Source organism: Neopelma chrysocephalum, unplaced genomic scaffold (assembly GCF_003984885.1).
Source record: "Neopelma chrysocephalum unplaced genomic scaffold, ASM398488v2 Primary Assembly neopelma1_63, whole genome shotgun sequence".
NCBI classification, from domain to species: Eukaryota; Metazoa; Chordata; class Aves; order Passeriformes; family Pipridae; genus Neopelma; species Neopelma chrysocephalum.
Genome location: NW_020897720.1, coordinates 9,643,614 through 9,669,219, shown reverse-complemented (window position 1 = coordinate 9,669,219; position 25,606 = coordinate 9,643,614). Strand labels below are relative to the sequence as shown.

Genomic DNA, 25,606 nt, shown 5'->3' with positions numbered 1-25,606 from the left:
TCTGATAAGGTCAAGAGGAGCTGAGCCCTGGTGCTGTTTGTCAAGGCCAAGGCCTAATGAGCATTTCTGAGACAACAGTGTAGGTGAGGAGGATGCACCATCACAACATTACAGTGGACTCTGCAGTCCTGTGGGTTTTGCTGTGAGATGGAGGTTGTGGTACAGCTGGCAATGGGCCCCATTCTGAGTTTTGTGCTTTCTTTCAGCTGTTACCTGCCAGCTCAGACACACAGTTAAGTGAGGAATCTTAAAAATTGTCTCCGTACAAATATTGGTGCTATTTGAGGCAATTTGAGCCGTCTTTCCTGTCACCTGGTAGGAGTAGGAGATTTAGTGACTAATTTACTGTTTCAGATACGCAATGTAGGAACTGGACTGTGTGTGGATACTAAGCATGGAGCCCTGGGATCCCCACTGAGGCTGGAAAACTGCGTGAAGGACAGAGGAGAAGCAGCATGGAACAACGTGCAGGTAACAATCCATCTGATAAATCATCGGCCCCTGAATTTGGGGATGGACAAGTTACAAGAACCAATGTTTAAGGAAGGCCATTGCAGAGCTGTCAGGTGCACCCCAAAGCTCACATGCTAATTGTACTTGATGAGCTGGTAGCAGGATGTGGCTTGTGCTTGTGGCAGGGTCTGGAGCCTGGCAGACTCTGAGCAGAGCTTTTACCTCTGCTTTGAAGTTCTCAGAGCGAACAAAAGAAATCACAAGGAAACAATATGCCAAAACAATAAACCAGTAACAAGGCAGCTGTAATATGTAACAAAGTGAATATTAACTTCAAAGGTTGTGCTGAAAGAAGTGATAGAGGAGCATCATGCATATTAATGAACCTGCAGGAGCATTCAATAAGCGCTCACTATCATCCTCCTGACAGGAGGCAAATGCATTATAAACACGCAACCATTGCTGGAGAGAGATGATACCAGCCGGGTTATAGATTCACCCTCTCAACATATAAGGTGCCAGAAACGACAGCTTTATTGTAACAGAAGGGAGGAAAATATTAGTTTGTCTAAACTGTAGCAGATGAGCTGAGAAAAGATCAAGAAAACAATGCCTCTATTACAGAGCCATGCATAACTCTTCAGGGAACGGCTTCAGTAGTAGGAGACAGAGGGTTGTTGCATATCAATTTTGATGCGTGAAAAATAGAAGCAAAACCAATTTACTCAGGCACAGTCCAAAACTGAGCCCCTGTGTCAGGAGGATCTTGAAAATTAACGTTGGCTTTTGTTTAGGAAGAGAATGTTGCTTGAACTTCTGTGGAGTGTTGAGCCTAAATGATTGTGGTAATTTGTCTCTCAAGAGGGGATTAAAAGAGAGGCAGGAACAAAGTGGCTTCTGTGTGCAAAAGTTTTTGGCCACGCTGGTTCTGCTAGCAGCACCCTGATCATTACTAGTCTTTCTTACTGCCCCATGAGATATCTCTGAAGAGAGAACCATTCCTCCACCTGCCTCCAAAGGAGCCCACAGAACAGCCCTTCTCCTTAGGGGCTGAGATGGAGGAGTGCTGGCTGTAGCCCTGCAGAAGCACACTGGCTAGTGCTGGTCACAGAGGACACTTTTATCAAGGCCACAGCGTTGCCAGGCATAGGTTGTGCCCTGTTTCTAGAGCTAAACCCCTTTCTCTGCTTATCTGTACTGTCCATCCCTTCATTTCACCTGAGAGCACTGAGAGTTCATTGCAGGGTCAGTAGAGGAAAGCTCCAGGAAGCATTGCCCATGTGTTTGCCCTTCTGACACTCCTGTGGGGTGGGAAGCTGTGGGCTCCTGGTCTCTTGTCCCAGAAGTTGTGGGACAGACTTCTCAAGGTGACTGCAGGCTGGCTGTGCAGACTTGGGTGTTTACTGCCAGCGTGAACTCAGAGCTCCTGTAGCTCTCTGCCTTTTTTGCTGGCTGTGAAAGGCTGTAATTGGTCAGCTGCTCATTTAATCCTTGATGTATGTCTGCATTGCAGAGACACCCAGGCTGACCAGCATGGCTGGCTGCAGCAGCACGGGCTCCTTTCACATGCTGTGGCAACTGGTACAGACTCCCCTGGTCGGCAATGCTTGTCCCCAGAGGTGGGAGTAGTTTTTCTGTAGAAGATACTGTCCTTTCCCTGAAGTCACCCCCACCCTGTGGGGACAGAGAACAGCCTCCTGCTGGTGAAAACATCATGCCCAAGTACCAGCCACCCTGAGGGTCCTGTTTGTCCTGGCAGGTGTTCACCTTCAGCTGGAGAGAGGACATCCGTCCCGGGGATCCTCAGCACACCAAGAAGTTTTGTTTCGATGCCATTTCCCACAGCAGCCCTGTGACCCTCTATGACTGTCATGGAATGAAGGGGAACCAGCTCTGGAGATACCGAAAAGTGAGTCTGTGTGTGTGGGCGTATGCGTATTCCCTTCTAAGGTGTCAAATTGCCTGTAGGCACTTAAATTTCTTAAAATGTCACCACTCATGTTTTATTCCTTCACGTAGCTGCGATAAGAGAATCTGCAGACAATCTGTTGTCACTGTGCCATTAATTACCCTTGATTAGAAAGAGGTCACTCCCCCATTCCACTGGTTAGGAAGGTGAGGACTCCAGGGCTCCTGAGCAGAAGGGACACTCTCTGCAGTGTGTCCACAGCTGGCACTGAGGTGATGCAACACCTTTGCAAAACCCGTTTGCAAAGAGGTGTTCTGAGAGTTGGTTTGTTCTGGAAAATCGTGCCAAAAGTAGATAAGGATTTATTCATCCTCCTACTAAAGCAACTAAGCTATTGTGGGCAACAGGTAAGTAAATTCTTGTCTCAGTGCCCTGTCCTAGTCCTTGCAGTCTGCTGGCACAGCGCCCCGGAGTGATGCAGCAGGATGTCAGCCTGGAGAGCCTGTGGCTTCAGGGACAGCTTTAGAGCTTCCCAGTGCAGGTGTGAGGATTGGGCTGGATTCTGTTGCAAGGGTTAGGAATGAACTCAGACACTTGCCAACCATGTAAGTGTGGAGCAACTCTGGATGACACAATAGCTTGCCTTGGTTTTTAAGACTTCTTTCTGTTGGTTTTAAAACAACTTTTTTTTTTTTCTGCTTGGCAACCTCACATCGAATTTCTCTTCTCCAGGACAAGACTCTCTACCATCCAGTCAGCAGCAGCTGTATGGACTGCAGTGAGAGTGATCGAAAAATCTTTATGAATAGCTGCAATCCTTCATCTCCAACACAGCAGTGGATATTTGAACACACAAACTCAACCATCTTGGAAAAATTTAACAGAAATCTTGATCTTTAAAAGACTGAGAAAATATATATATATATTTTACAATTATAGTTTTTACTGGGGAGGGTTACAAAAAATTTTTTTAAGAATACTTTTTTTTAAACATTTAATGAAGGTAAAAGGGAGAATCTCAGGAGAAGGTTAACGAGCAGGCCAGTCTTTATTGTGAAGATGCTGCATCCTTCTCTTCTGGGGATGGTGGAATTTTAAAGGCTTTGCCAGAGCCAATTCTGTGCTGAGACTGAACAGAAACTCTGTTTTTAGAGGAGTCTGAATGTGATTCAAATGGATTTTTTTTTCCTTTGTTTTGTTTTATTTCCCACCTGGGTCTTGTGTTAAATGATTTTATTATCCAGGACCCTCCAGGACTTTTTGTAGCTGCTATACCACCCGCTGAAGTGTTCCCACAGCTTTATCTTCCAAACGCCATATAAGTAAAATCCTGAGACAGGATTTAAGCCTCCTATCAAAAAAAAAGAAAAAGCCCATCAGTGGAAAATGAAATGCATATTTTTTTGCCCTGGATCAAATATATTTCAAACAGGTTGAGCATTATTATTTTCCAAATCATAGCTCTGATGAAGGAATGAGCTCTAGTGGAAGTGCAGCCAAGTGTTGGGAATATGGCTGTAGTTATTAGCAATGAGAAATCTGTGTTTCTGGTCCATTCACTTTGCAGTCAGTTTGTCACTCACTGTTGAATCTTCAAGGTGAAAGATTAGCAGAGGGTTTTTTAAGTGAGCACAGTTCTTACAGGTGAAGACTTTTGCTAAGAGCCTTTGGATATCAGGTTCCAAATTTGCTTCTTATTCATAATCCTTTTAGCACGGACGCCTCCAGGGTTTCTCAGAGTTAAATCTACTACATGCAGGCAACTTCCATTCACAGTTGGTGTGAGCAGATTAATCCAAGATAATCAGTTCAGGGCTCAGATTAGCCATTGGTCTTTATCCATTTGTTCATCAGTCTGTAATTTCTTGAGTCCTGTGGTCAGTAGTGTTCTAGGCTTGTGGGAATGTGCTATTAATCTCTCCTCATGTCCCAGCATCCACGGCGCTGTACAGTTTACTGTGACTGGAGATCTGTTTGCTTATGCAGAGATGTGGGATTGATGGACCCATTTTACTGGTACCCTCTCCCTTGTGCAGTCAGTGAGCAGTGCAAGGTGTTATCCTTCTGTTTTGGCTGTGGGATCTGCCAGACCGTGAGCCAGGATGAATGTACTGATACTAAAGGATGAGTGGAGGACCATTGGTTCAAGTCTATCTGAACCAAGTATTAAAAAAATCCATGGTTTAAAATGAAGTTGTTGCAAAAACAAATTTACTAGTTTATTAGTTGAATTAGTCTTGTACTGAAGGCAGCAGTGGCATTTTCTGGTAAAATCTGTGAATGATGATGCAGTTAACCTTCTGCACAGATGCTGTGTAAAACTGATTCCTTTGCCAGGAATTGCCCAGCTCCTTGGTTTGTCCAATTGCCCATGCAGGAGTGCTGCAAGAGTAGGTAGTGTACAGCCAGCTCTGGGAGTGAGGGGGATAGGACCCCTCTGGCACTCTTGATGAGCACGGTTAGTGGACTTCCCTTCCTCAGAGGGGCATGGAAGCTCTGCTCAGGGATGTCTTTCATGTGAAGGCAAGGAGATGTTTGCCTGGTGTCCCAAAGCAAGCAGGGTGGCTCCCTCTGTAGAGCTCAAGAAGCAAGAAGCCCTTGATATTGCCAATTGTAGGATCGTTGCCCATGTTTCAGATGTCTTTGAGGACGAGTAGGGCTGTGTCTGGCAGCTGGGAGCAAACTTGGGCACAACTGTCTGCCCCTTGAACTCTCTGTTGTGATGTGCTGACAATGGATCAAAATCATCTCCCCCTCTCACATCCTCACAGCTGAGGCCATGTCTAGCCTTTTTTGCCATCTTACCTGGTCCATGCAGTCATGGAGCATGGGAAACATTGGGTGCTGCATTGCAGCTGGGACCAGGCTGCCAAAATGTGTTGTTGTCTAATGTTTTGAGAGTGAAGAAAACAAAAAAAGCTCTAGGTTTTCCTTGTGACAGTTCTGTAGCAGTATTGTATGGAAGTGAGAGCAGCATCAAGCAGAGTTGACATCTTATGTTCTCAGTTACTACAGTATGTCTGTCATTAGGATCCCCTTTCATTTCTGTGGGAGACAGAGTCACCTTCCAGCGCTTTGTGTCTGGCTGCTGCTTTTCCTTAAGTTATTAATGCTCTCATTAGTCTAGTAGTGCTGACTGTGGAGCACTAGATGGCCTGACTAGATGTCTTTATGAATGTTTTAATACCTGTGGAACAAGAAGCTGCTTGTCCATGAACAGTGATAGTTTTTTATAATTGAGACACAATCAGCAGATTCTATAAATGGACTGTAGGTTGTTCTGCTTGCAGGTTGCAACTTTGTGTGTCTTAGTTTTCTAATGAGAGGAATAGCTTCTGTTTCTAAAATGCATGGCTTGCTTTGTACTTGGGCTCACCTTGTGAAGAGAGCCCTGCTTGGCTCACAGGATGCTTCAGAGAGAACTGCAGTAATGAACAGGTCTTTTACCACTTGGAGATCTTAATTTGGAGATAAAGGTCAGCTCTTAGTAATTTGCACCAAAACATTAGGTAGTAGTCGAGGCAATTCCAGTTTGACAACCTACCACCAGTACACAGAAACTGGAGCTTTAGTGTGAGTGGTTTTACCAGCTCCTTCTAAGTGTGGTTTATCTGTTTGCTGAAGGTTTGGTATCTGAGTGTGATAAGTGCCTCACAAATTCTGTACATTTCTGACTAGCTCGCTGGGCTTTGAACTATTAATTTATTTGCATCAATTATACTTTTCAATACCCTAGAGGCTTTGCTGACTAATGCAAAGACTTAATATAGCCAACCATCCACTGATTGAGAAATAGAAGCTGTATTTCATCATCTGCATCTTTAACTGAGCCTTTGCTGGGCAATCTGGTTAATTATTCCAATTAATTTTGGTTATTTGTAAGCAAAATTGCTACAGCATGAATACATAAGCAAATCTTCACATCCGCATGTGAGTCGAGACTGGAGATTAACTACCGGTGATTATCTAATGCAAAATAAATGTTTTCATATTTTTTCCCAAAAAAAGTATTGAAACACCCCTCTTTTTATGTCTGCATAAGTTCTGCTGCTTTTAAGTATCAGAATCCGAGACAACAGAGGGATCCCTGGGTGTGTGTTGTGTTGCATAAAAATACTTTGATTTGCTCTTGAAGCTGTTGTTGATCTCTACTGGTGCTAATCTCTAAGGCTTACAGACAGTAAATAGGTTTGGGGCTCTCATGTGTGCAAGGTGTCTTTTCTCATACCTGGGAAATTAACTTCCTTTTCCACACCACAAGAGAAGAATGTGGGAGCCTTCCCGAAAGGGGAATACAGCGTCATTAAAATAAAGATGTGCCTTTTTAAATGTAAATGTACAGCAAATGCTTAAACTTGAACCATTTCCTAGTGCCTTGCTGGACAAGAGAGGAGAGGGGAAGGAGTTGGGAGATAAGGATGTAAGAGAAAGCTTGACTTGTGCAGTGTTTGTGTGTGTTTTTTTAAAATGTCTGACTTTCAGTGCAAAATTTGTGTGAACGACAGTAATTCAGAAGCTCCTGTGTTTCCTCTGTTAAATCAGTATCATTAATGACTCGAGGGGGTGTTGTCACTCCTAATAGGAAGACTTGGAAAGGATGGCTGCTTCCTCTTGGCACACTGTAGCAACTGGAGCTAGGCTGGAGGATGTCTTGGGTTACCTGTTGGATGTTTCACCTCATGGTGAAGGCTCATGATTTCACTGGCGTGCAGGATCCTGCATTTTATTTTCTAAGTATGCAAATCACAGATAGTCCCAAAAGCTTATAAAACCTGCAGCCAGAAGTGTCTTTCAGAAAAAGTCGATGCCTTCCATCAGTGGGAAACTTTTTAAAGGGTGTGTTAACAGCTCTAATACAGAAGTAGCAAGAAAGCAATTTCTCATCCTGACTTTCTTCCTGGTTGGTTTTACAGCAGCCTGTGCACAGGGCTTTGCTTTCCTTTACTGGAGAGTTCCAGTCAGCAAACTTTCCTCCTCCCTGCTGCACTGAGATCAGTATACTGAGAGTGAAACAGGCACCACCAGCATTGCAAGAGCACAGTGCTCTGGGGCTGCTGCAGGGCTGTCACAGCAGCTCTGCTGGCTCACATCACCCTGGGGAGAGATCTCCTAAAAGCCATATTGGGCAATCGTGGAACTGCTGCTTGAAAAGGGAGAAGATTATATTTTAAATTGTCTTTCAAAGATATGGACAGGCACTTGAATGGTTTTCAGGCAGTCAGCCTGTCATGCTTCCAGTCAAAACAACCCTGGTAAAGCCATGTCTGAAACAGCCTGGCTCTGCCAACACAAGCACTGCACGTGTACCTTGCATCCCACATCCACTCCCAACTCCTGTGGTTCATGGATAAACTGTGTGGTTTCACAGGATACACAGCAAAAGGGAGCTAGCTTGAGAGCCAGGAGCACTGGATCCTGCTCCCAGGCTACTGTGGCCTGTTACTTGATCTTAAGCAAGGAAATTCTGTGTGCTGCAATTTCCCAGCTTGTGTGGGATTTACCTTTAAGTGCTTTATTTTCTGACCTAATGAGTGTTAAGTCCAGATTTTAAATCAAGCTGCAAGTCCTCACCTGGTTCAAGTGGAGAGGAGAGATGTGATGGGTGGAGAATGGGAAATGAGACCTGAAATTTCCATCAGCATTCAACACAGACTTGTCAATTCATTTCATATTCCTCATTAACCCTTCAGATTGATTTATTGACATTATAAATTTAAAGCGTAACTGAAATAAACTCAACTCCTGCTCTGATTGCTCCTTAGTAGTGCCACGCTTTAGCTCGGAGGTCTGTATGGAACTAGGCAATGATAGATTATGGAAAACCTAATAAAAAGCCTATGACTGTTTTTGACTCTGCCTCTGCTAGCTGAGTACACTCCTTTACTTTCTGCATTTTGAGCTTTCTTGTTGCTTCTGTATATTCAAAAGACTTCAATGATTCCAGCAGATGTGAGGGATTTGGGAGTTTTATATAAAGCCACTGGATCTACGTGGTCTTAACTATACTACTTCAACTCTAGTTGCAAAAAGTCCTAATCCCAATTAGTGAGCAAGGAAATGTGAACTTCAACCACAAAACAAGATAAAAACTGGTCAAGCTAATAGCCTGAAACCTTAGCCCTTATGATAACAACAACAAATAGCTTTAGCCTCTAGGGTGGAGAAGGGAATTGGTTTCAAAATGCATTCTCCAGGATCTCGGTGATTAGGTCTAAGTTTGTCTGTTCCTTGTACTGCATGCATTTTCTCTGTAAAACTGGATGGTGCCTCTTGAATCAGTGTGTATTTATTTTGTGCATATTAGGACCAACAGCCTAATATCTGGGGGTGGTAAAGGACTTGTAGCACTTTAATGTAGTAGCTTTCATAAATTGGGAATCATTGATAGAATGCCTAGTGTTTTTAAAGTTGAATGGACTTCCTTTTATAATATATTTAAAATAAATTTTTAATGTGTTTTCTGAAAACTGTGTGCGCAGATGTGACTGTCCCTGCCTGTTTTGCTCCAGTGATGTGTTTCTCTTCTCTCTATTTGTAAGCTTGGTTATCCCTGGTCAGGTGTTTCCCCAGCACAGGCTTCCTGCCGTGCCACACACTGGTGTCCTCCAGCCCCCTTGGGAAACGTCCTTCCTGGCTGCCCTTTGCATTGGGAATAGAGCACAGGATTTGCTGTGTGTACGCACGAACAGCCAAGGAGCTCGTGCCCAAGTGCTGTGTTGGGTGTACAAGGAGGCTCAGGCAGCCAGGGGCAGCTCTGTCTGCCTCTCACAGCTGCTTCCCAGCAGCTCTGAAACTGATGGGAACAATCCATCATGTCCCAGAACTACAGCCCAGCAGGGGATCCTGCAGCACCTCAGCTCAGAGCTGAAGGAAGAGTGAGTGGCAGCCACGAGGGGAGGAGACATGAGGAGAAATGTAAGATGTGGACAAAGCTAGAGGAGACGTGGAGGAGACGTGTTCATGCAAGTAGGTGCCCAGGGGTACTGTCCTGGATGGACCATGGCTCTGGTGGATGATTTATGCCCAGGTAGAACACCCCTGAGGAATAGTTGCCATGGACAGTCCTTGGTAGGGCACACTGGGAAGCACAGAGGAGGGGAGAAAACCCAGCTGTCATTGTCCTTTCTGTGCCTGTCTGCCTTGGGAGCGACTGCTGGGAGATCCATCCCACACCTCAGTTTGCAGGGCTTTAACAGCTCGGGGCCCTGTTTGTGTTCTGATCTCCATTTGGGGAGAGCGGGCTTGGCCCAAGACAAGGGAAGTTTCTCAGCATTGCTCATGTTCCCACTAGGACCCTCAGTGCTTTCTCCTGTCACCACTTCATTTCTTCAGCAGCCTTCTCAGCACTCCTTTTTACTTAACTCCTTTGGATGAAAAACAGTGAAAAAAACGGATGGGAGACAAGCAATGAAAGGTGTGAAGATCTGCGTGTGGGGAAAATGAGCCTGTGTGAGGGAAAGGAAAGGCTCTTTCTGGGGGGACCAGCAGATAACTGCAAGGTTAACTGTTTCCCCAGGGAAGGCTGTGCTGTGATTCTTGGCCATGGGAACGTTGCCCAGGGTGAGTATGTGCCAAAAGCTGTGACAGTTTAAGCATTTTAGCAGGTTCGATATGTGCCACCCTAGAAAAGTGCTGAGGAGAGTGGGAGTCCGGGGAAAGGCGCCAGGGCAGTGCTTCCATTGGCCCTCAAGGTGCCGAGAAAGGAAATGGTCTGATTTCTGACTGGGAGTACAAAAAAATTTTTAAAAAGGCAGCTTCCCAGGACACCTCCAGCAGCACAGACCGTTTGGAGAGAAGCATTTCTGTCCCAAGCCCCCCGAATGGCTCCATTAAAACAGTAAGTTCCACATGACAGCTACACCACGGACTTATCTTTAGAGGGTAGTGCTGCTCCAGGTGAGATTTACAGGCTAGTGCAGGTTCCTCTAATTTGATTAGAGGGTGACTGGGATGGGCAGGCCATTACCGCTTCAGAGGCACTAAAGCTGCCTGGGTGCTGATGGGTTTATGAAACATTGTTTCTCACTTCATTGCAGCTCCCACAAAGAATTATTGGATCAGGTTAGTGATAGATACCCAATAAAGAATGTCTCTATGAGGCAGTTTATTTCACAGCAAGCTTGTTCCGGACTAGCAGACTGTGAAATCTGCAGGTTCCCATGAGGATAAATACGCTGAAATAAACTGCAATTATAAAAACACCTCCATGCACTTTTTTTTTATTTTGAAAGACTGTTAAAAGGTATCATTGTGTTAGCCTGAGAAGGGAGGTAATTAACATTGAATTAGCAAAGAGACAAAAACAGGGTTTTTCCTTCTACTGAGCATTGCAAAACGACTTAAAATCTTTTCATTTGCAGGGATGAGAGGTTGCAGCCCAAGATGAAATACAATCTGACGGTCAGCACCAACCTGTTTTAGCACTTATGGTGCCTCTTTCTCCAGCCATTCCTGATTGCCATAGAATAGTCCAGGGACCACCTGCAGAATCTCGTCCCCATGGGGATAGGAGGAAGTCCTACCTGTTATGGTCATGTTCCCTTTTATCTCATTTGCTCCTATTATCACTTGTCCCTACAGTCTGTGTTTACAGCTGAGTGTCAAGATAGTCCTTCTGTGAGATTTCCTCAGCCTGCCACTTGATCTTTATTGGTAATGTTAAGATAAACCTGGAAAGCTTTGTATAAGGAGATCCAAGATCACTCTCAGCCTTTTGTGTTTACTCTTTCCCCAAAACAAGGGAATATCTATCTGGTTTTGCCAGGAGGGTATTAATTCAGGCAGTTTGGCCTGGGGCTTTTATAAGCAGTGGCATTTTGCTTATTTAAATCTCTTTGTTCTTCACTAACTGCTTGTTGGTCTGTGGGTAAATTCATTTGTTTTCATCAGCTTCCCATGAGAACAGCCAGCTCCTGGGAGCCTGTCCCCAGGAGAGTGCACTGTGGTTCCCTACCAGTCACATGGACAAACAGCAATTACCAGTTGCCTGAGGGCACCAGCAGTAAAAGCAAAGACAAGAGGCAGAACTGTTGAGGAGTATTAAGTCCCTCCCCTCCACATTTATTCTGAGACATGTTTGGCAGTGTAAGGAATGCTAGAAAATACAGATTTTGGCTTTTCTCAATTGTCTTGTGCAGAGCAGGCAGAACAGGCTGCAAGGTGCCTGTCAGTGTCACTGTGGGGCAGCCTGAGCTGATGACCGAGGGCTTTAAGGAGTCTTTCTTGCAAAGGTATTTCGTGTGTGTGATTCAGCACAGTTCACCCGGTGCTCACGCACATTGTTCCACGTGCAGGATTTCAGACTCTGAAGTAATTTTAGCCTATAGGACCTTTCTTCTGCTTGTGCAGAAAGTCTTTTCTTGAGGAGGATGAAATCCTTTTCCCTTTAGAGCTCCTCACGCACCTCTGACAATGGGATTTGCTGTCTGGTATTACAGAGATTGTGGCGTTTCCAGAAGGTACATCTTTTCTTCACAGATCAGTAGGAATTTCATTCCTTCCCCCCCCCCCTTTCTTCCCCCTTTTTTACTTTTTTGGGTTTGTGGGAGTTTTTGTTTGTTTTTTTTTTTCCTGCAGATGAAAGAAATGTGAAGCTTAAAGTCACATTGCTTTGGGAAACTCTTTTCTAGGTCCCATCTTCTCACTATCCCTGCCTTGTAGTGGGGGGGGGGGGAGGAAGGAAAATCATACATTTCTTATAATATAATCTTATAATATAAAAAAATTATATTTCAGCCAGGAACTCTTGCCTACATGACGCTGTATCCGCAAACAGGCATTTGCGGCCGTGCCGACCTGAGTTGTGTCCCAGGGCCGCAGGTTCAGGTCTGTCACAGGTTCGGCTGTTCCAGGAGCGGTGCCGGCTCAGCCCCGGCCGGCTGGAGGAACCCGCGGTCCCGTGGCTGGGCGTGGGGGTCCCGTGCGGTTGTGCGGAGCAGGGGACGCCCGAATGCTGGCGGGGCCGGGACGCTTCCCTTCTCGTCTCGCAGGGCCCAGTCCGGCCCGGCAGGAGCCACCGGGTCCCCTCAGGGCCGGGGGGCCGGACCCGGACCCACCGCTCCCTCCGCGCCCCTCACGGCGACCTTCCGGCCGCGGGGGGCGGGGCGGTGGCGGCTGACGGGCAGCTCCTCCGCCCAATGGGCGCGCGGAGCGGCGCGGGGCGCCCCGCCCCTCTGTGCGCCCCGCCCAATGGGAGCGGCGCTTGCGAGCCGGGGGGTGGGACTTCCGCGGCCGGGGAGGCGGTTTTGTGTGTGCGGGCGCTGCGCGGTCCCGGCTCCCCGCGGGCGGCGGCGCTTGGGGGGCCCGGCCCGGCGGGCAGCGCTGAGCGCCGGCGGCCCAGGGGGGTCCCCTCCCCTGCCGCGGCTGGGGGGCCCCCGCGGGGGCGGCGGGGTCCCCCCGAGGGCGCGGCGGTGACGGCGCGGCTCGTACCCCCCCTCTCCCGGGTTGTCGGCTCCCCGCGCGGGGTGAGGGGCGGGCAGGTGGGCGATGAATGGGTTCAGCACCGAGGAGGACAGCCGGGATGGGCCGCCCGCCGCCCCCTTTTACGGCCAGAGCTGCTGCCTCATTGACGACGGGGACCGCTGCGTGCGCCCCGCCGGCAACGCGTCCTTCAGCAAGAGGATCCAGAAGAGCATCTCGCAGAAGAAGCTGAAGCTGGACATCGACAAAAGTGTGAGTGAGTGCGGCCTCTCGCCGGGGCCCCCGAGCCCCCCGGAGGGGCGGCCGGGCCGGCCCCTGCCGCCACCGCACTGCGGAGCCTCCGGGGAGCGGCGGATCCGCCCGGCGAGTTGGGCTCGGGCTGTCCGGGGGGGTTCGGTGCTGCCCCTCGGGGAGAGGGGGGCGAGGTGCGGGGCTGCGAGCGGCCAACACGGCTCCTCGGGACCGCGTTTTCCCCATCCAGCGCTCGGGAAAGGGAAGGGAAGGACGTGCCTGGATGCGGAACCGGCTTTTCCCCCGCTGCAGACGCGGCTTTTCCCCGTGGCACGGCGAGTCTCGTGATGCGTGAAACACAAAACACCGTGTTTGGGAGGCGGGCGATGCTGAGCGAGCTGCCCGTGCTCCGGAGGCAGGGACGCTGTTTCCATTGCGGTTTCGGGTTGGAAATGCTGGCGCTTGTCAGGTGAAAACAGCACTCGGTGCTTCAGCGAGGCGTCGCTGACGCTGCTGCTTTAATTGGTAGGAATTGGTGCTGTAGCGAAGCAGGTTAAAAGATGAGCTGGCGGCGAGATGCGATGCCGCCTCAGCAGGGCTTGTTCGCACACCAAGCAGCCCAGTTTGGTGCTTAATGACATCAAGTGGCAGCTGTCAGCTCTAGAGAGAAGCGGGTCGTTCACCCAGCAGAGAAATAGGTAGAGCAGAGCAGCCCGAAGGAATTTCTCAGAAGTGACTCGCTTAACGGAATCCAGCTCTGCACGCTTTTCTTACCAGATCTTTAAAGATTAAAACCGCTGAAAACAAAGGAAAAAAAAAAAAAGCTGAAGTTTTGAGTCAGTCTGTTTGGCAGCTCCCCCGGTTTATTGGGTCCCTTCTGCACAGCTGAATCGCATCGTGTCACGGAAAGAGAGTGACTCAATTTGAAACATATTCTTAAAAAATGGAGTATTTCTCCTCGCTGTAGTCCTCAGCAGATTGGCCTAGTGGCATAGTAATTTCTTGCATTTCGGAAATGAGTCTTTGTTGACAGATGTAAGGCTTTAGAAACAAAAAAGGGAGATCAGACTAATGAACTCAGAACAAAGGGAAAGTGTGAAGCGAGGCTGCATGGAGCGATTTCGAATGTAGGTTGCCTGTGTCATCTGAAGATATTTTAACCTTACAGATACCAGATGATTTTGATCACTTGAGGTCCCTTCTTTTGCTAAATCTAATGAGATAATATTTGTTAAAAGGGGTGTTCCATGGCTGAACAAGCAGTAGGAAAGACAGTTCTGCTTTTGTGTTTTTTGTTTTATTTGAGGTAATTAGCCAACTTTTATTTGGTCAAGGTGTTGAAAAACTTGCATTACTAATCTTCTGTACTATTCAAGCCAGAAAGTTCACAAGAGTAGAACAGATTAATATTTTTCTTAGTAGTTAGCTGACAGTAAGTCCTGAAGCAAATGCACTTCCTCCAGACAAGGACCTATTTTTTTCTGACATACGATTGCACCCATAAAAAAGAAATGTATTATCTGCAGAGGTTCAGGTTCAGGTGGAGCTCGAGTCCTTAATTTTCTTTCCCTTTAGCCTTTGTAATGTAAATTATTTGTAACTCAAGAGCTTGATATCAGGCCTGGGGTTTAAGATTAGAAATTCCTTAAGGCAGTCGGTCACACCAGTCATGGGGATGGACTCTGATACTGGTGTCTAAATGGCTGCTGTTGGATGCTGTTTCACAGGACCTGTTTTGATTGCTCTTTCACCCCTTCTGTTCTTAGGTGAGACATCTGTATATTTGTGATTTTCACAAGAACTTCATTCAAAGTGTGCGAAACAAAAGGAAGAGGAAGACGAGCGATGATGGAGGTGACTCTCCTGAGCATGACACGGATGTTCCAGAGGTTTGTGGGCTGCTTTACCAATTCTGAGCATGCTGAAGTTTCACTTGGATGGTTTCATGTATCAGAAAATATTTACATTTTAAATTGCAACTCCACTGAAGCTGCTGTAGAGTTACTCTGACTTTCCAGGAGGACTCTTTTCTCATGTGTAGTGTCCTAATTTTCTTCTTCATTCCTGTATGAGTTCTTTGCCCATGTAAAGTTTTCTATAAAAAGAGGTGTGATAAGGTAACTACAGCTTCATGTATGTACCGTTAAAGCTGTATTTGGTCCTAATTCTTTTTTAAAGGTAAAAATAAGTTATTTTTGGTGGTGTCTGAGGCTCCAATATGATTCTTTGTTACTTAGGATAAATCATTCTCCAAATACACTAGAGAATTCAATAGGTCACTCTCTTTGATTGAGTATTTGACATCCAGGCTTATTGACCTTCTCCAGACCTTTGCACATATGGTGTTTTTTGGGACTATTTAAAACTACCTCTAAATAGTTTGTAACACCTTTTTACTTTCAGGAAATAGGCCTGGGGGAGATTTTCTGTGATACAGAACTCTAGAACAATCCCTTCTCTGTGCCATTGTGTGCTGCATTTGCCTCAGTGATGTTTCGGGTACTGTAGACACGGCAAAAAGTTGCGCAGAGGTGATAATCGGGAGAAGCGGAGCTGTGGCCACGTCAGCAGAGCCCTCTGCTGGAAATGCCAACCCTATTGGCAAAGAGCCTTTTATTTCTGAGAGGGGGAAGCCACCAGGAGTCATTTTGCCAGCAAAGCTGTGCCTTGGTGCAAAGCTGTACCCACACGTTTCCTTTGTGGAGGTGTTGAAAGAGTAGCAAGTTTTTGGTGTGGTGGTTTTTTTAAGGACACCTGACCTTCTGTTATCGCTGTTGATGTTTCCATTCAAGGTTCTCCATCAAAACTTTCCTATTCAGGCTTTACAGCAGTTGCCAGGGTGATTGATGAAGACCCAGCAGGCGTCTAAAAATGGTGCTGTAGAGCACAGAGGGTATTTGGTGGCTGAAACCTGAGGGATGCACATCACCCAGCAGAGTTCCAACAGGGAACTCTGCACCATGTCAGTTTTAATGTAATTTTCCTCTTGCTTTTCAGCACAGATTCCTTTTGTCTTTGAAACTTGGCATTTTCCACATGATCCTCATCTTTCTTCCTCTAACCTCCCTACCACCCCCTTTGGTTTTAAACTGTGCACTTCCCATTTAAGTATTTGAATTTCATTTCATCTCTGTGCTCTGTTTTATGTCACAAGCCATTTGTTCAGTGCCTGCTAAATTGATATTTCATGTGTGAGCTTTTTAAACCTTGTGGGAACAAAAGGTTCCCCTTTGCTTGGAGGTTGCAGAGGTGTAATTGAGAGCAGAAATTGGCCAGCAATTCTGTTGACAGCATGTGAACCAGAACAAAATTTTCTATTTCCCTGAGGCTATTTTGGTCCTTTAGCATTAACAAATACAAAATATACTGAGGTTTGTCAGTAAAGCAAACCAGTGTGGTTCTGAATGCAGGCAAAGAGCAGTCCTGTTGAGGAAGTAGTTATTTTTAGATAAAATAACTACTCATAGAAACTAAAGGTAGTGCTCATCCCCTTTTCTCTGCATCACTTGCAGGTTGACTTGTTCCAGCTCCAAGTGAACACCTTGAGACGTTACAAGAGGCATTATAAGTTGCAGACTAGGCCTGGACTCAACAAGGCTCAGCTTGCAGAAGTAAGTGATGACAGAGGTAGCGTTATCTCTGTTATTAAAAAATTTCTTATCTCCTCTTTTCAAGTGCATGTTTTGTGGACACTCATACCTGTGCAACTCACTGGTATGTACTGAGTGCTCTGCAAAGGGTTTCAGGGGATGATGCCAACAGAAAGTTGCTTTCACCTGGGACAGGCACGGAAGGCATGGAAGCTGGCTCTTGAAAGCATGTTTTAGTAACTTGGCTTGTTTCTGCTTCCTTTCCTGCCTTGTTTATAGTCATAATCAGTGACCTTTAGGGAGCAGAAACAGAACCTGTTTTCTGTGGCCTGGGTGTGATCTGGAGATGGCTGTTTGACTGAAACTCAGACTTACACACTACTGGTCTCCCTAAGTGCCCCTGTTAGTTTTTCTTTCCTCAGAGGCACTTGAACTGGTTGGAATTGCTTATTATTAAAGGCAGAATCATTGACCGTGACTTCAGGTTCCTTATTTCCCTCCCTCGTCCTGATTTTTCTGTATTAAGTCAATAAAAGACTTTTTCCTTAAGGGCCTCTGCTGCTGCTTTCTCACCATATGGGTACTTGTACAGAAAGAACTCTCTGTAGCTCTGTGTTATTTGGGTGAGTTGTGCTTGGTGTGCATCTGCTCTGCTCTATCCTGACTTGATCTGATGACGTGCTGTGAGAAAAGTCTTCTCTAAACTTGAAAAAGCTGTAGCAGTTACTGAATGGTAGCGAGGTTGATTTTGTAAGTTGTGGTTTTCACAGCTGTCTACCTAAAACTGTCCACTTCGCTTTTACTCTTGCTTTAAAGAACAAAAACCAGCAGACCAAAAAAGTCAGCAAGACACTGTCTTTCTCTCTTTCAAAGTCACCTAGGGAGCGAATATACAGAATATAGAGAAATTGTAGTGTAGTGCCTGTAGGATTAAGTTGAAGAAAGCATGGTGAGGGTATCCCTCATTAGTAGTTCTGATTTGTCATGTTCAACTAAGCAGTTTATAGTCTGTCAGCTGCCTCCTGCCATGAAGGACTACCTGCTTAGGGAATTTACCATGAATATTCCCAAGAGGAAAGCAAAGATCAACTACTATGCAAGAGGAAAATAAAGGCAGCCTAACTTAAAGTTGTCACACACTTCCCAGATTTCCTGTGGAGTCTGAACAGCTTTGACCCTATGCTGGATCCTCATCCAGCTCCTATGCTTGAATCACTGCTGCCTGAGGCTCTTAGACTCCTGCTGCTATCCCACCGTAAGGAAAACTCAGACTTCCATAAATCTTCTTGGAGTGACTTATTGCTCAGCCTGCATCAAAATTCAGTTCTGGAGCTGTGTTTGGTACCAAAAAATAGCTTCTTCCATGTGAGAAGCAGATTACATCCAGCTTCAACATGTTTTCTACGTTCATTTTCTGAGGAAAAAGCAGCTAATGGTTCAGGGCTTATGACAGTGTCAGAGAGGGGTAGCCCTCACCAAATCCTAACCCTGCCAGTGCAAATTCACTGCTGTTCCTTTCAGTGGAAACTTAAGAGTCCAAAGGAGAGCTCTCTGGATAAAACTTTGCTACATCTGGTTCACACAGCAAAGTGTTGCAGTGTTTCCTACGCTCTCCTTTAAAACACGGAGGTGCAGAGAAAACTTGCTCGCCAAATAATCTCGGCATGAACTGTCGCTCTGGAGGAGCTGTGCTGCTTTGGCAGGAGGACATTCTGGCTTCCAAATTCCGCTTTTAGGTTGGCTGCAAATCCTGCTGACACAGCAAGACTACGCTATGTTCATACACACATTCCAGCTGTAAAGAGAGAGGGAGGTAAATGAGGACTGACAGTTGGAATCGGTGCGTGTTTGACTAAAAGTATATTGTGCTCAGTGGCCGTAAAATTGGTTTTGGAAAGTGAAGAGAAACCCCATTCTGGTTATTTCTACTGTTTAATTTCAGCATTTCTGTCTCTTTACATGTTGTCCTTCCAGACTGTCAGTCGTCACTTCAGGAATATTCCGGTGAATGAGAAGGAGACACTTGCATATTTCATCTACATGGTGAAGAACAACAAGAGCAGGCTGGACCAGAAATCAGAAGGCAGCAAGCAACTAGATTGAAGGTTAACAAGACTTGGAATAAGAGAGACCTTAAAGGAACATATGGTATTGTGTATTTTAGGTATATAAGAACTGTTAAAGTATATTGTAAATTTTTTTTTTAAATGCAGTGTCTGAATGACAGAAAAAATATTGACATTCTTATCAGGAGTATTTGAAAACGTGTGCCCAACATGTTTCCGAAGACTTCTTCCCCTCATTTCAAAGTCACATTGGAATAAAGAAATGAGGATAATGGGGAAACCAAGTAAACCTGTAGGACTGTGGAGTTTGTCAACTTGGTGTTTTAAACCATCTCTGGAAATCTGCATCTCAGTGCAATTCAGATCCCAGATGGAATTTTTTTCACTGAATTCAGACTGCATCACAAACCACCATGCAGTTTGTCTTGGTACAGGACTGGAAGAGCAGCAGAGATAAAATTCATTCTTGAGGTGCATGGGTCAGAAGTTTGTCTGAAGCTTGCTCCTCACCTACACATGCTCTGTCTTGCCTTGAGTCAGTGCTTCAAGTCCCAAACTTCTACAAATGCTCCAGCTCACCAGATCTACTCCAGTGAATGCTACTTGACTAGTCTGAAATTGATATATGTTTTTTACCATTTTTCCTCCTGACCCCGTCTGACATGGATGCCAACCAACTCTCTGCAATCTCTTTTTCTCATTTCTTTTATTTAACAGCTCACTAATTAAATTGTCTGTAAGAATTTTAAAACTTCTGCATTTCCTCAGAATGTGGTATTAAGGCAAACACAGCTTATTTGCTGGGTCTGATCATGTTGGTAGAAATGCTTGTTGAATTCACTTATACATATTTCAGTGATGGTAGGTGAAACAATGGCTTGAGACGTCAGTCTCTTAATTTCTGTGTCAGATCAGTATCAGTCACAAGTTTTGTGAATTCTCTATTGAAGCTGTAGCAGGTGTCACAAAACTGTTGTGTGGGTTCAGGGGCTCTGCAGTCTCTGTTTAGTATAAAGCAGAGTTATGGGTGAGGCACCATAACCAGGGCAGTGATCTGACTGGAGCATTTCATGATGCACTTCATCTGTCATTGCAACAGGCAAGAAGTATCGAAGCATTTGCCATTCATGAGCATAACATGTGCTTTCATGAGAGCTGTGTGAGTGAGGGTGGCACCCTGGGTGCTTCCTAACTGGGCACTGTAGGAGGAGATCACCCTGAATTTGTTATTTAAAACCAAGGTGTCCTTACAAATAACACAGTGGTTATTTTGGCAAAAGGAGCTTATAAAAGTATTGGTCGTGACTGACTGTTCTCCAGTGACCTCAAATTCTCTTCAGGGGACCTCATGATTTAAAACATCAGTATGTTTCTCTGCTGTCCTAACCAATGTCTCCATTCTGGTACAAGATGCCAAGACTCCACATAGAGAGGATATTCTCAACAAGCCTTAAGCAACGAACTGAGCAGTAGAAAACTTCGGCTAGCATTTTGTAAATGGCAGGTTTTAATATTTCAAAACTGGATGGAGCTTTGTTGAAGAGCTAAACACACAGGTCATGGTCCCAGCTTAGTACTGCGTTGTGTTTCATAAGGCATGAAGGGTTCACTTAGTGAAGCTCTTGTTGAAGCTCTCCCAAGGTATCTTTAAAAATCAAGTCACAATTTAAAGCAAGTTGTTCACATCACTCTAAATTGTTTGCTAATACTCCAGAAACACGTTCAACAAATTTCAATGTGTCTGAGTCCTGTATCATATGCAGGAATACTCTGTTATGGTACACGTCCCATTTGTGACGTGTGGGGAGTGTGATTGTTTCAGCATTTCCTTGTTCAATTCAATATGGAACATCAGACAAGAGAGAGGTTCAAGGAATGAGGAGAGAATGTCTTGTGTTGGTATTTCATGAATGTTTAAAAATTTCCTAATTATGATAGTCCTTTCCTTATTGAAAGGGTGGAGTAATTCCCACATCAGTCAACACGATCCGGCTTCTCTCATTCAGGACAGATCACTAAAAGGGTACATTCTCTGACTGCACGTTAGTCTGCAAAGTGCTCGTGTCATCAGAGGATATTACCAAGGGAAAATGAGTTTCTGAGCTGAGAGGATTATGCCTCACAGTGATTCTTCCCCTGTACTTGGCACTGGTGAGGCACCTCGAGTCCTGTGTCCAGTTCTGGGCCCCTCAATTCAGGAAGGACATTGAGGTGCTGGAGCGACTCCAGAGAAGGGCAGTGAAGCTGGTGAAGGATCTGGAGCACAAGTCCTGTGAGGAGCAGCTAGGTGAGCTGGTATTGTTTAGCCTGGAGAAGGGGAGGCTCAGGGGTGACCTTATCACACTCTACAGCTCCCTGAAAGGAGGGTGTAACCGGGTGGGGGTCAGCCTCTTCTGCCAGGCAACCGGCAACAGGACAAGAGGATGTGATCTTAAGCTGCATCAGGGGAAGTTTAGGTTGGACATTGGGAAGAAATTCTTCACAGAAAGGGTGATTAGACATTGGAATGGGCTACCCAAGGAGGTGGTGCAGTCACCATCCCTGGTGGTGGTTAAGGAAAGACTGGACTTGGCACTTAGTGCCACGTTCCGGTTGACGAGGTGGTGTTCGGTCATAGGTTGGACTCGATGATCTCAGAGGTCTTTTCCAACCTAATTGATTCTGTGATTCTAGACCAAAACTGTAAAAATGTAGTTTGTTTGGGATTTACTTTTTTTGTTGTTGTATTTTATTTTGTTTTATTTCTAAGAGTAAATAAATCTGTTGGGGTGCTTTAGTAGCCATCAGCAAAATGATTCTTTTCAAGGAAATATGGTGGCAGGTTCCATCTGTTCAGGTGTATTCACTGGAATGCTTTTGTGCAGAGGTGGTATCCAGGAAACTTTTTTTTCTTTTTTTTCCTGAAAATAGTCAATTGATGTGAAATGTGATCCTTGTTGGTTTCACTTCTAAAGCAATTATACTTTTTTGAAAAATATTCTTGGTGAAGTGTGATGATGAAGAGATGTTTACCAGCCATTAGCAGTTGTTTATAAGGTGGAAAGCTTGGAGGCAAGACACCAAAGAAACAGAAGAATCTTTGGCTGTCGGACCCCATGGCCTTATAAACCCCTTGCAAATGCCTTATTACCTTGTTCTCAACTTAGCTAGAGCAAAACGCCTTGAGCAACAGAAAGCCGATGTCTTGTTGGAAGGGTCAGCCACTTGATGGCTCCCGTGCTATGAACTAAAACCACACGTCAATTCAGTAGCAATATCCATGTTCAGGGTGCCTGTGATTCTTGAAAAGCATTTAGTGTCTAATAACCAGAAAACGCAACAATGCAATTGTCGTTGTGTACAATACCGTGCTGTGTGTTCGATTCCTTATGCTGCATGCCAATTGAGAAAAAAAGACTTTCCAACTTTTTTATTTGAAACTTCCAAGTAAATGTGTTTGAACCTCACACTTGTGAAGCCATGAGGTGGGACATTTTCTCAGCACTTTTAGATGGGACTTGTTGGAAAGGTGTAAGACCCAAATCGCTTTGGCTGGTATGATAAGATTTTTTTTTTTCCTTTTGCATTTTGCTTTTCACAGATGGGCCTTAAATTCTGTCTAGCTTTGAACCATGGAGCACAAGCCTTGGGGGCATGGAGGATGACCAGATGTCATCTTCTATTTATAATAGTGGAAGCTTATTTCTTACAAGCCTGCATAGGTGACATTCACCCTGGGGCAGAGGAATCATGTCTGAAGGTCTCCAGCCATTATATAGCCTAATGCCATTCCATAGCCTAGCTCAATTCTCATTGAAGAGCTGCTTTAACCTAATTAGAGTTCTGACTAGATCCGAAGCCATTAGTATGCAATCCAAATAATGCAGAAACATCTCTTCTGGGGTTAATTTCATCCTGTATGCTGACCCTCTGCTCACTTCAAGGGAAGAAGGAGAAATCATTGCTGGTAGTTACAGGCTTGAGCTCAGCTCAAGGGAGTTGGAAGCATGCAAAGACTCAAGTTGTTGGCAACTTGATGGCTGAAAAGTGCAAATATATCCAAGGAGGCTGTGTTAGAATGCAGTTTTCAAAATTTCTGAATCTCAAAGGTTATTGTCTATCAACCTGAAGTACACAATTGCATTAAAATGTTTCTTTTGCCAGGCACTTTGGATGCTCAGCCTGAAAAGAGCAGAGCGGGCAGGTTTGTACCACTTGTCCCCAGCATTTTGGGTCCCAGTTTTTCCTAGAAATGTGGTTGTAAATCACCAGATACCCCGATGTGCAAGACTTGACCAAAACACATCAAGTCTGGCATTTCAAGTGAGTCTGAAGTGCAGGCTGGGTTCGGAGAGGCTTTGAATACAAGAGCTGAAATAATCCACAGTTAATGGGAGTTTGTATGTGGGTCATGATGGCACAGAGAGTATGAAACAGGACATGACCCACAGAGACTGAACAAAACACGCTTCCACAGGCAGCAGTGTGGAGGACGATTTGTTCTGCATCAGCTCTTGTGATGGATGTTTTATGAGAGGGGGAGGAAGGGGAGCTGTGCACTTTACATCTTTTGGTTGAGCCAAATGTAAATACCAATGGGAGATCTTCAGCAGTAACTGCAGTAGGAGGGGAGGGTCTGCTGAGGGACTGTTTATTTAAATTGGCAGATGGCAGTACTTCCCTAGAGCACTAGAGTCACTTTGCCTCTACAGTTTAGAAGAACGGGTAGTACAAGGTGGCCTCTTGTCCAGAAGGAGTCCCTGTACTGCCCAGATTATTGACTGAAGAGTCCCAAAGGTGAAGGAATGTTATTGATGCCTCACTCCTCGTGTCACTGATGTCCTTTAGCCATCTCTAGCTTATCAAGTTAGGGAGTTTTCATTTCCCACTTTAGAAGTGCAAATGAATTGTTACAATGTAAGATATTCCTTGCACTTTTCACAGCTATCCCTTGACTTGCCTGTGAACACATCTGATTGGGATGAATTAAATGCTTGAAGAAAGTATGGGGAGAGGGGGAGGCTCCTGCCTTAAACCTGAACTTCCCTTGAAAGCAGCTCTGCAGGCCATCCTGTACATCAGCAGGCTCCAGGAGCCTCTGGCTAACCTGAGCCCTAACAGGGTTGGGTTTACTCCTGTCCTACCCACAGCTTTGCTCCTCAGCTGGTGCAATGGGTAGCAGGTAACTTGCAGAATGGTTTAGGGTCTTTTGGCAGGCTTACTGGGAGAGAAAAACTGTGTTCCCTCTTCTGTTTCTGGCCTCCATGTGTTGTGCTGATCTTATGCCAAATGTTTTGGACACCTTGTATTTTTAACTGTGTAATATAGCTGTGTATTGTTAAAGCAACTTAGTAACTTATAGCAAAAGCTGTAGAACTCATTTCTCTGAGGTGTAGGAAATGTCCTGCTTTCACTGTGTATGAGACTTTAACTCTGTACTGTCTGACAAAGATAAGATGCTGAATTTCACTTTAATAAATGATCTATCTAGCAACAAGGCCTACATTCCCTTCTGTTTGCCTTTCTGCCCTTGGCACTGATGGCTCTAGAGCCAGTGGAGTTCTGCTTTGTATGGATGTGGGGTTTTTTTTGTCAGACTTCTGAGATTCACCGTCTTTTCCCACCCACCTCCCCAGGGCTGAAAACTGCCGACAAAGAGCAGAGAGTGGCACTGCTGACTGGGAATGCCAAGCCTGGAGCAGAAAAACTCAGCTGATGAGATATTTTGTGACAAACCCATGTCAGTTGTACAAGTGCAATTCATGGAGTCTTTTGAATGCAACAAAAATACAACTCACAAGAAGGATGGAGGTTGTTGAAGAACCACGTGACTTTGCATTTTGGAGTGTTGGGCTTTTCTGCGATGGGGATCCTCCCCTCCAGTATCATGTCCAGTCAATCAAGTGCGGCTTCTCTTTTGATTCATGTTTCCTAATGAGTCTTCTTTATGTCTAGTTCAGCCCTGTGCTTCTGCTTGCTTCTCAAGCACAGCCTTGGCTTCGTTTTACACATGGCTTATGGCTCATGTTGTCCAGAGTCAAAGCTGCATGTCCAGCTGACAAGGTGGGTGCTGCACCAGAGCAATGCTGAGATGTAGCATCCCAGTGCTCAAGATCCTTTCCCATTAAGAGCTTTGTTTCATTTCTTTTTCCCATATTGTGGTTCCTCCTGACCATCAGCCTTACAGATAAAGGTGCCTCACTTTTTTGCTGCAGTGAAGAAGCGAGTGGTGCCAGAAACTTGAGTACTCATTCTCCTGAACCCTGTCATGGTGTTTCCAAAAGCTGTGCTGGCACTGGCTTGAGTCATGCTTTAGCCATGATTTTTAGCCAGGAAAGAAGTTGTAGTATAGCTTTTCAGACACTTGGGCTCTCACAGAGGAGGATGATTGAATGTTGAAAGCTTTATACCTAAAATACAAGGCCAGAATTTATCACTGTCAAATTAAATTGGACTCAGTGATCCTTGTGGATCCCTTCCAACTCCACATATTCTGTGATTCTGTGAAATTGCACTGTTGATGTGCAGTAGAGATTTGCACAGATAATTCTCCCTGAAACAATCCCACAGCATCTCCTGAATCCTTCCTTCTTCCTTGGTGCTGTCCTACAATCAAAAGACCTGTCTCCTTATTGTTGTTCAGTGGGAATATGCCTATTTATACTGCTGTGGCCCTTGCAGGGGACACTTGCCCCCCTCACCCCATCCTGCATCCCAGGGTAACTTGTGATAGAAATAAATGCTGCCAGTTAATCTGTTATTTGCACAGGCTAACGAATAATGCGACTTAATCTCATGTTTGCTCCCTGCCAAGAGACCCACAGAAGAAGCTCAAAACCAAGGCAGAATCTGCTCAGTCTTTAACATAACCACACTGAGAAACTGAGGAAGCAGCAGATTGATCTGATGAGCTGAAAACTGCACATCCCTCTCTGCGCTCCCGGCTGCCGTGTGAGGGC

General features: G+C 45.4%; 2 protein-coding genes across 4 annotated transcripts in view; both read left to right on the top strand.

The window, feature by feature from the left end:
- The window catches only part of GALNT10 (polypeptide N-acetylgalactosaminyltransferase 10), a 77,765-nt gene extending 73,998 nt beyond the window's left edge, over positions 1 to 3,767 (top strand). Inside the window, exons 10-12 of the mRNA XM_027682578.1 lie at positions 355 to 471; positions 2,213 to 2,362; positions 3,095 to 3,767. Of these exons, the coding sequence (XP_027538379.1) occupies positions 355 to 471; positions 2,213 to 2,362; positions 3,095 to 3,262 (435 nt within the window). The 3' untranslated portion in view covers positions 3,263 to 3,767. The remainder of the gene's footprint in view (positions 1 to 354; positions 472 to 2,212; positions 2,363 to 3,094) is intronic.
- Positions 3,768 to 12,744: 8,977 nt separating this feature from the next.
- On the top strand, positions 12,745 to 25,556 carry SAP30L (SAP30 like). 3 transcript variants are annotated; one of them, XR_003534111.1, is made up of 6 exons: positions 12,745 to 13,033; positions 14,779 to 14,901; positions 16,525 to 16,623; positions 18,577 to 18,750; positions 24,284 to 24,400; positions 25,462 to 25,556. XR_003534111.1 is itself a non-coding variant. In XM_027682582.1 (5 exons), the coding sequence occupies exons 1-4, from the start codon at positions 12,848 to 12,850 to the stop codon at positions 18,703 to 18,705; spliced, it is 537 nt and encodes a 178-aa protein (XP_027538383.1). In that variant the 5' UTR covers positions 12,745 to 12,847; the 3' UTR covers positions 18,706 to 18,750; positions 24,284 to 24,535. The 3 variants fall into 3 exon arrangements, 2 of the variants coding, with proteins under 2 accessions (XP_027538383.1, XP_027538382.1); XM_027682582.1 differs by lacking the exon at positions 25,462 to 25,556 and having other exon boundaries at positions 24,284 to 24,535; XM_027682581.1 differs by lacking the exons at positions 24,284 to 24,400; positions 25,462 to 25,556 and having other exon boundaries at positions 18,577 to 18,957.
- Positions 25,557 to 25,606: the final 50 nt, after the last annotated feature.

What these genes read in the sequence shown, in the direction of transcription:
- SAP30L (XM_027682582.1), top strand. Translation starts at nt 12,848, where the DNA reads ATGAATGGGTTCAGCACCGAGGAGGACAGCCGGGATGGGCCGCCCGCC. An exon ending in ATGACACGGATGTTCCAGAG is followed by an intron (nt 14,902 to 16,524) that starts GTTTGTGGGCTG and finishes CATCACTTGCAG; the next exon opens with GTTGACTTGTTCCAGCTCCA. An exon ending in ACAAGGCTCAGCTTGCAGAA is followed by an intron (nt 16,624 to 18,576) that starts GTAAGTGATGAC and finishes TTGTCCTTCCAG; the next exon opens with ACTGTCAGTCGTCACTTCAG.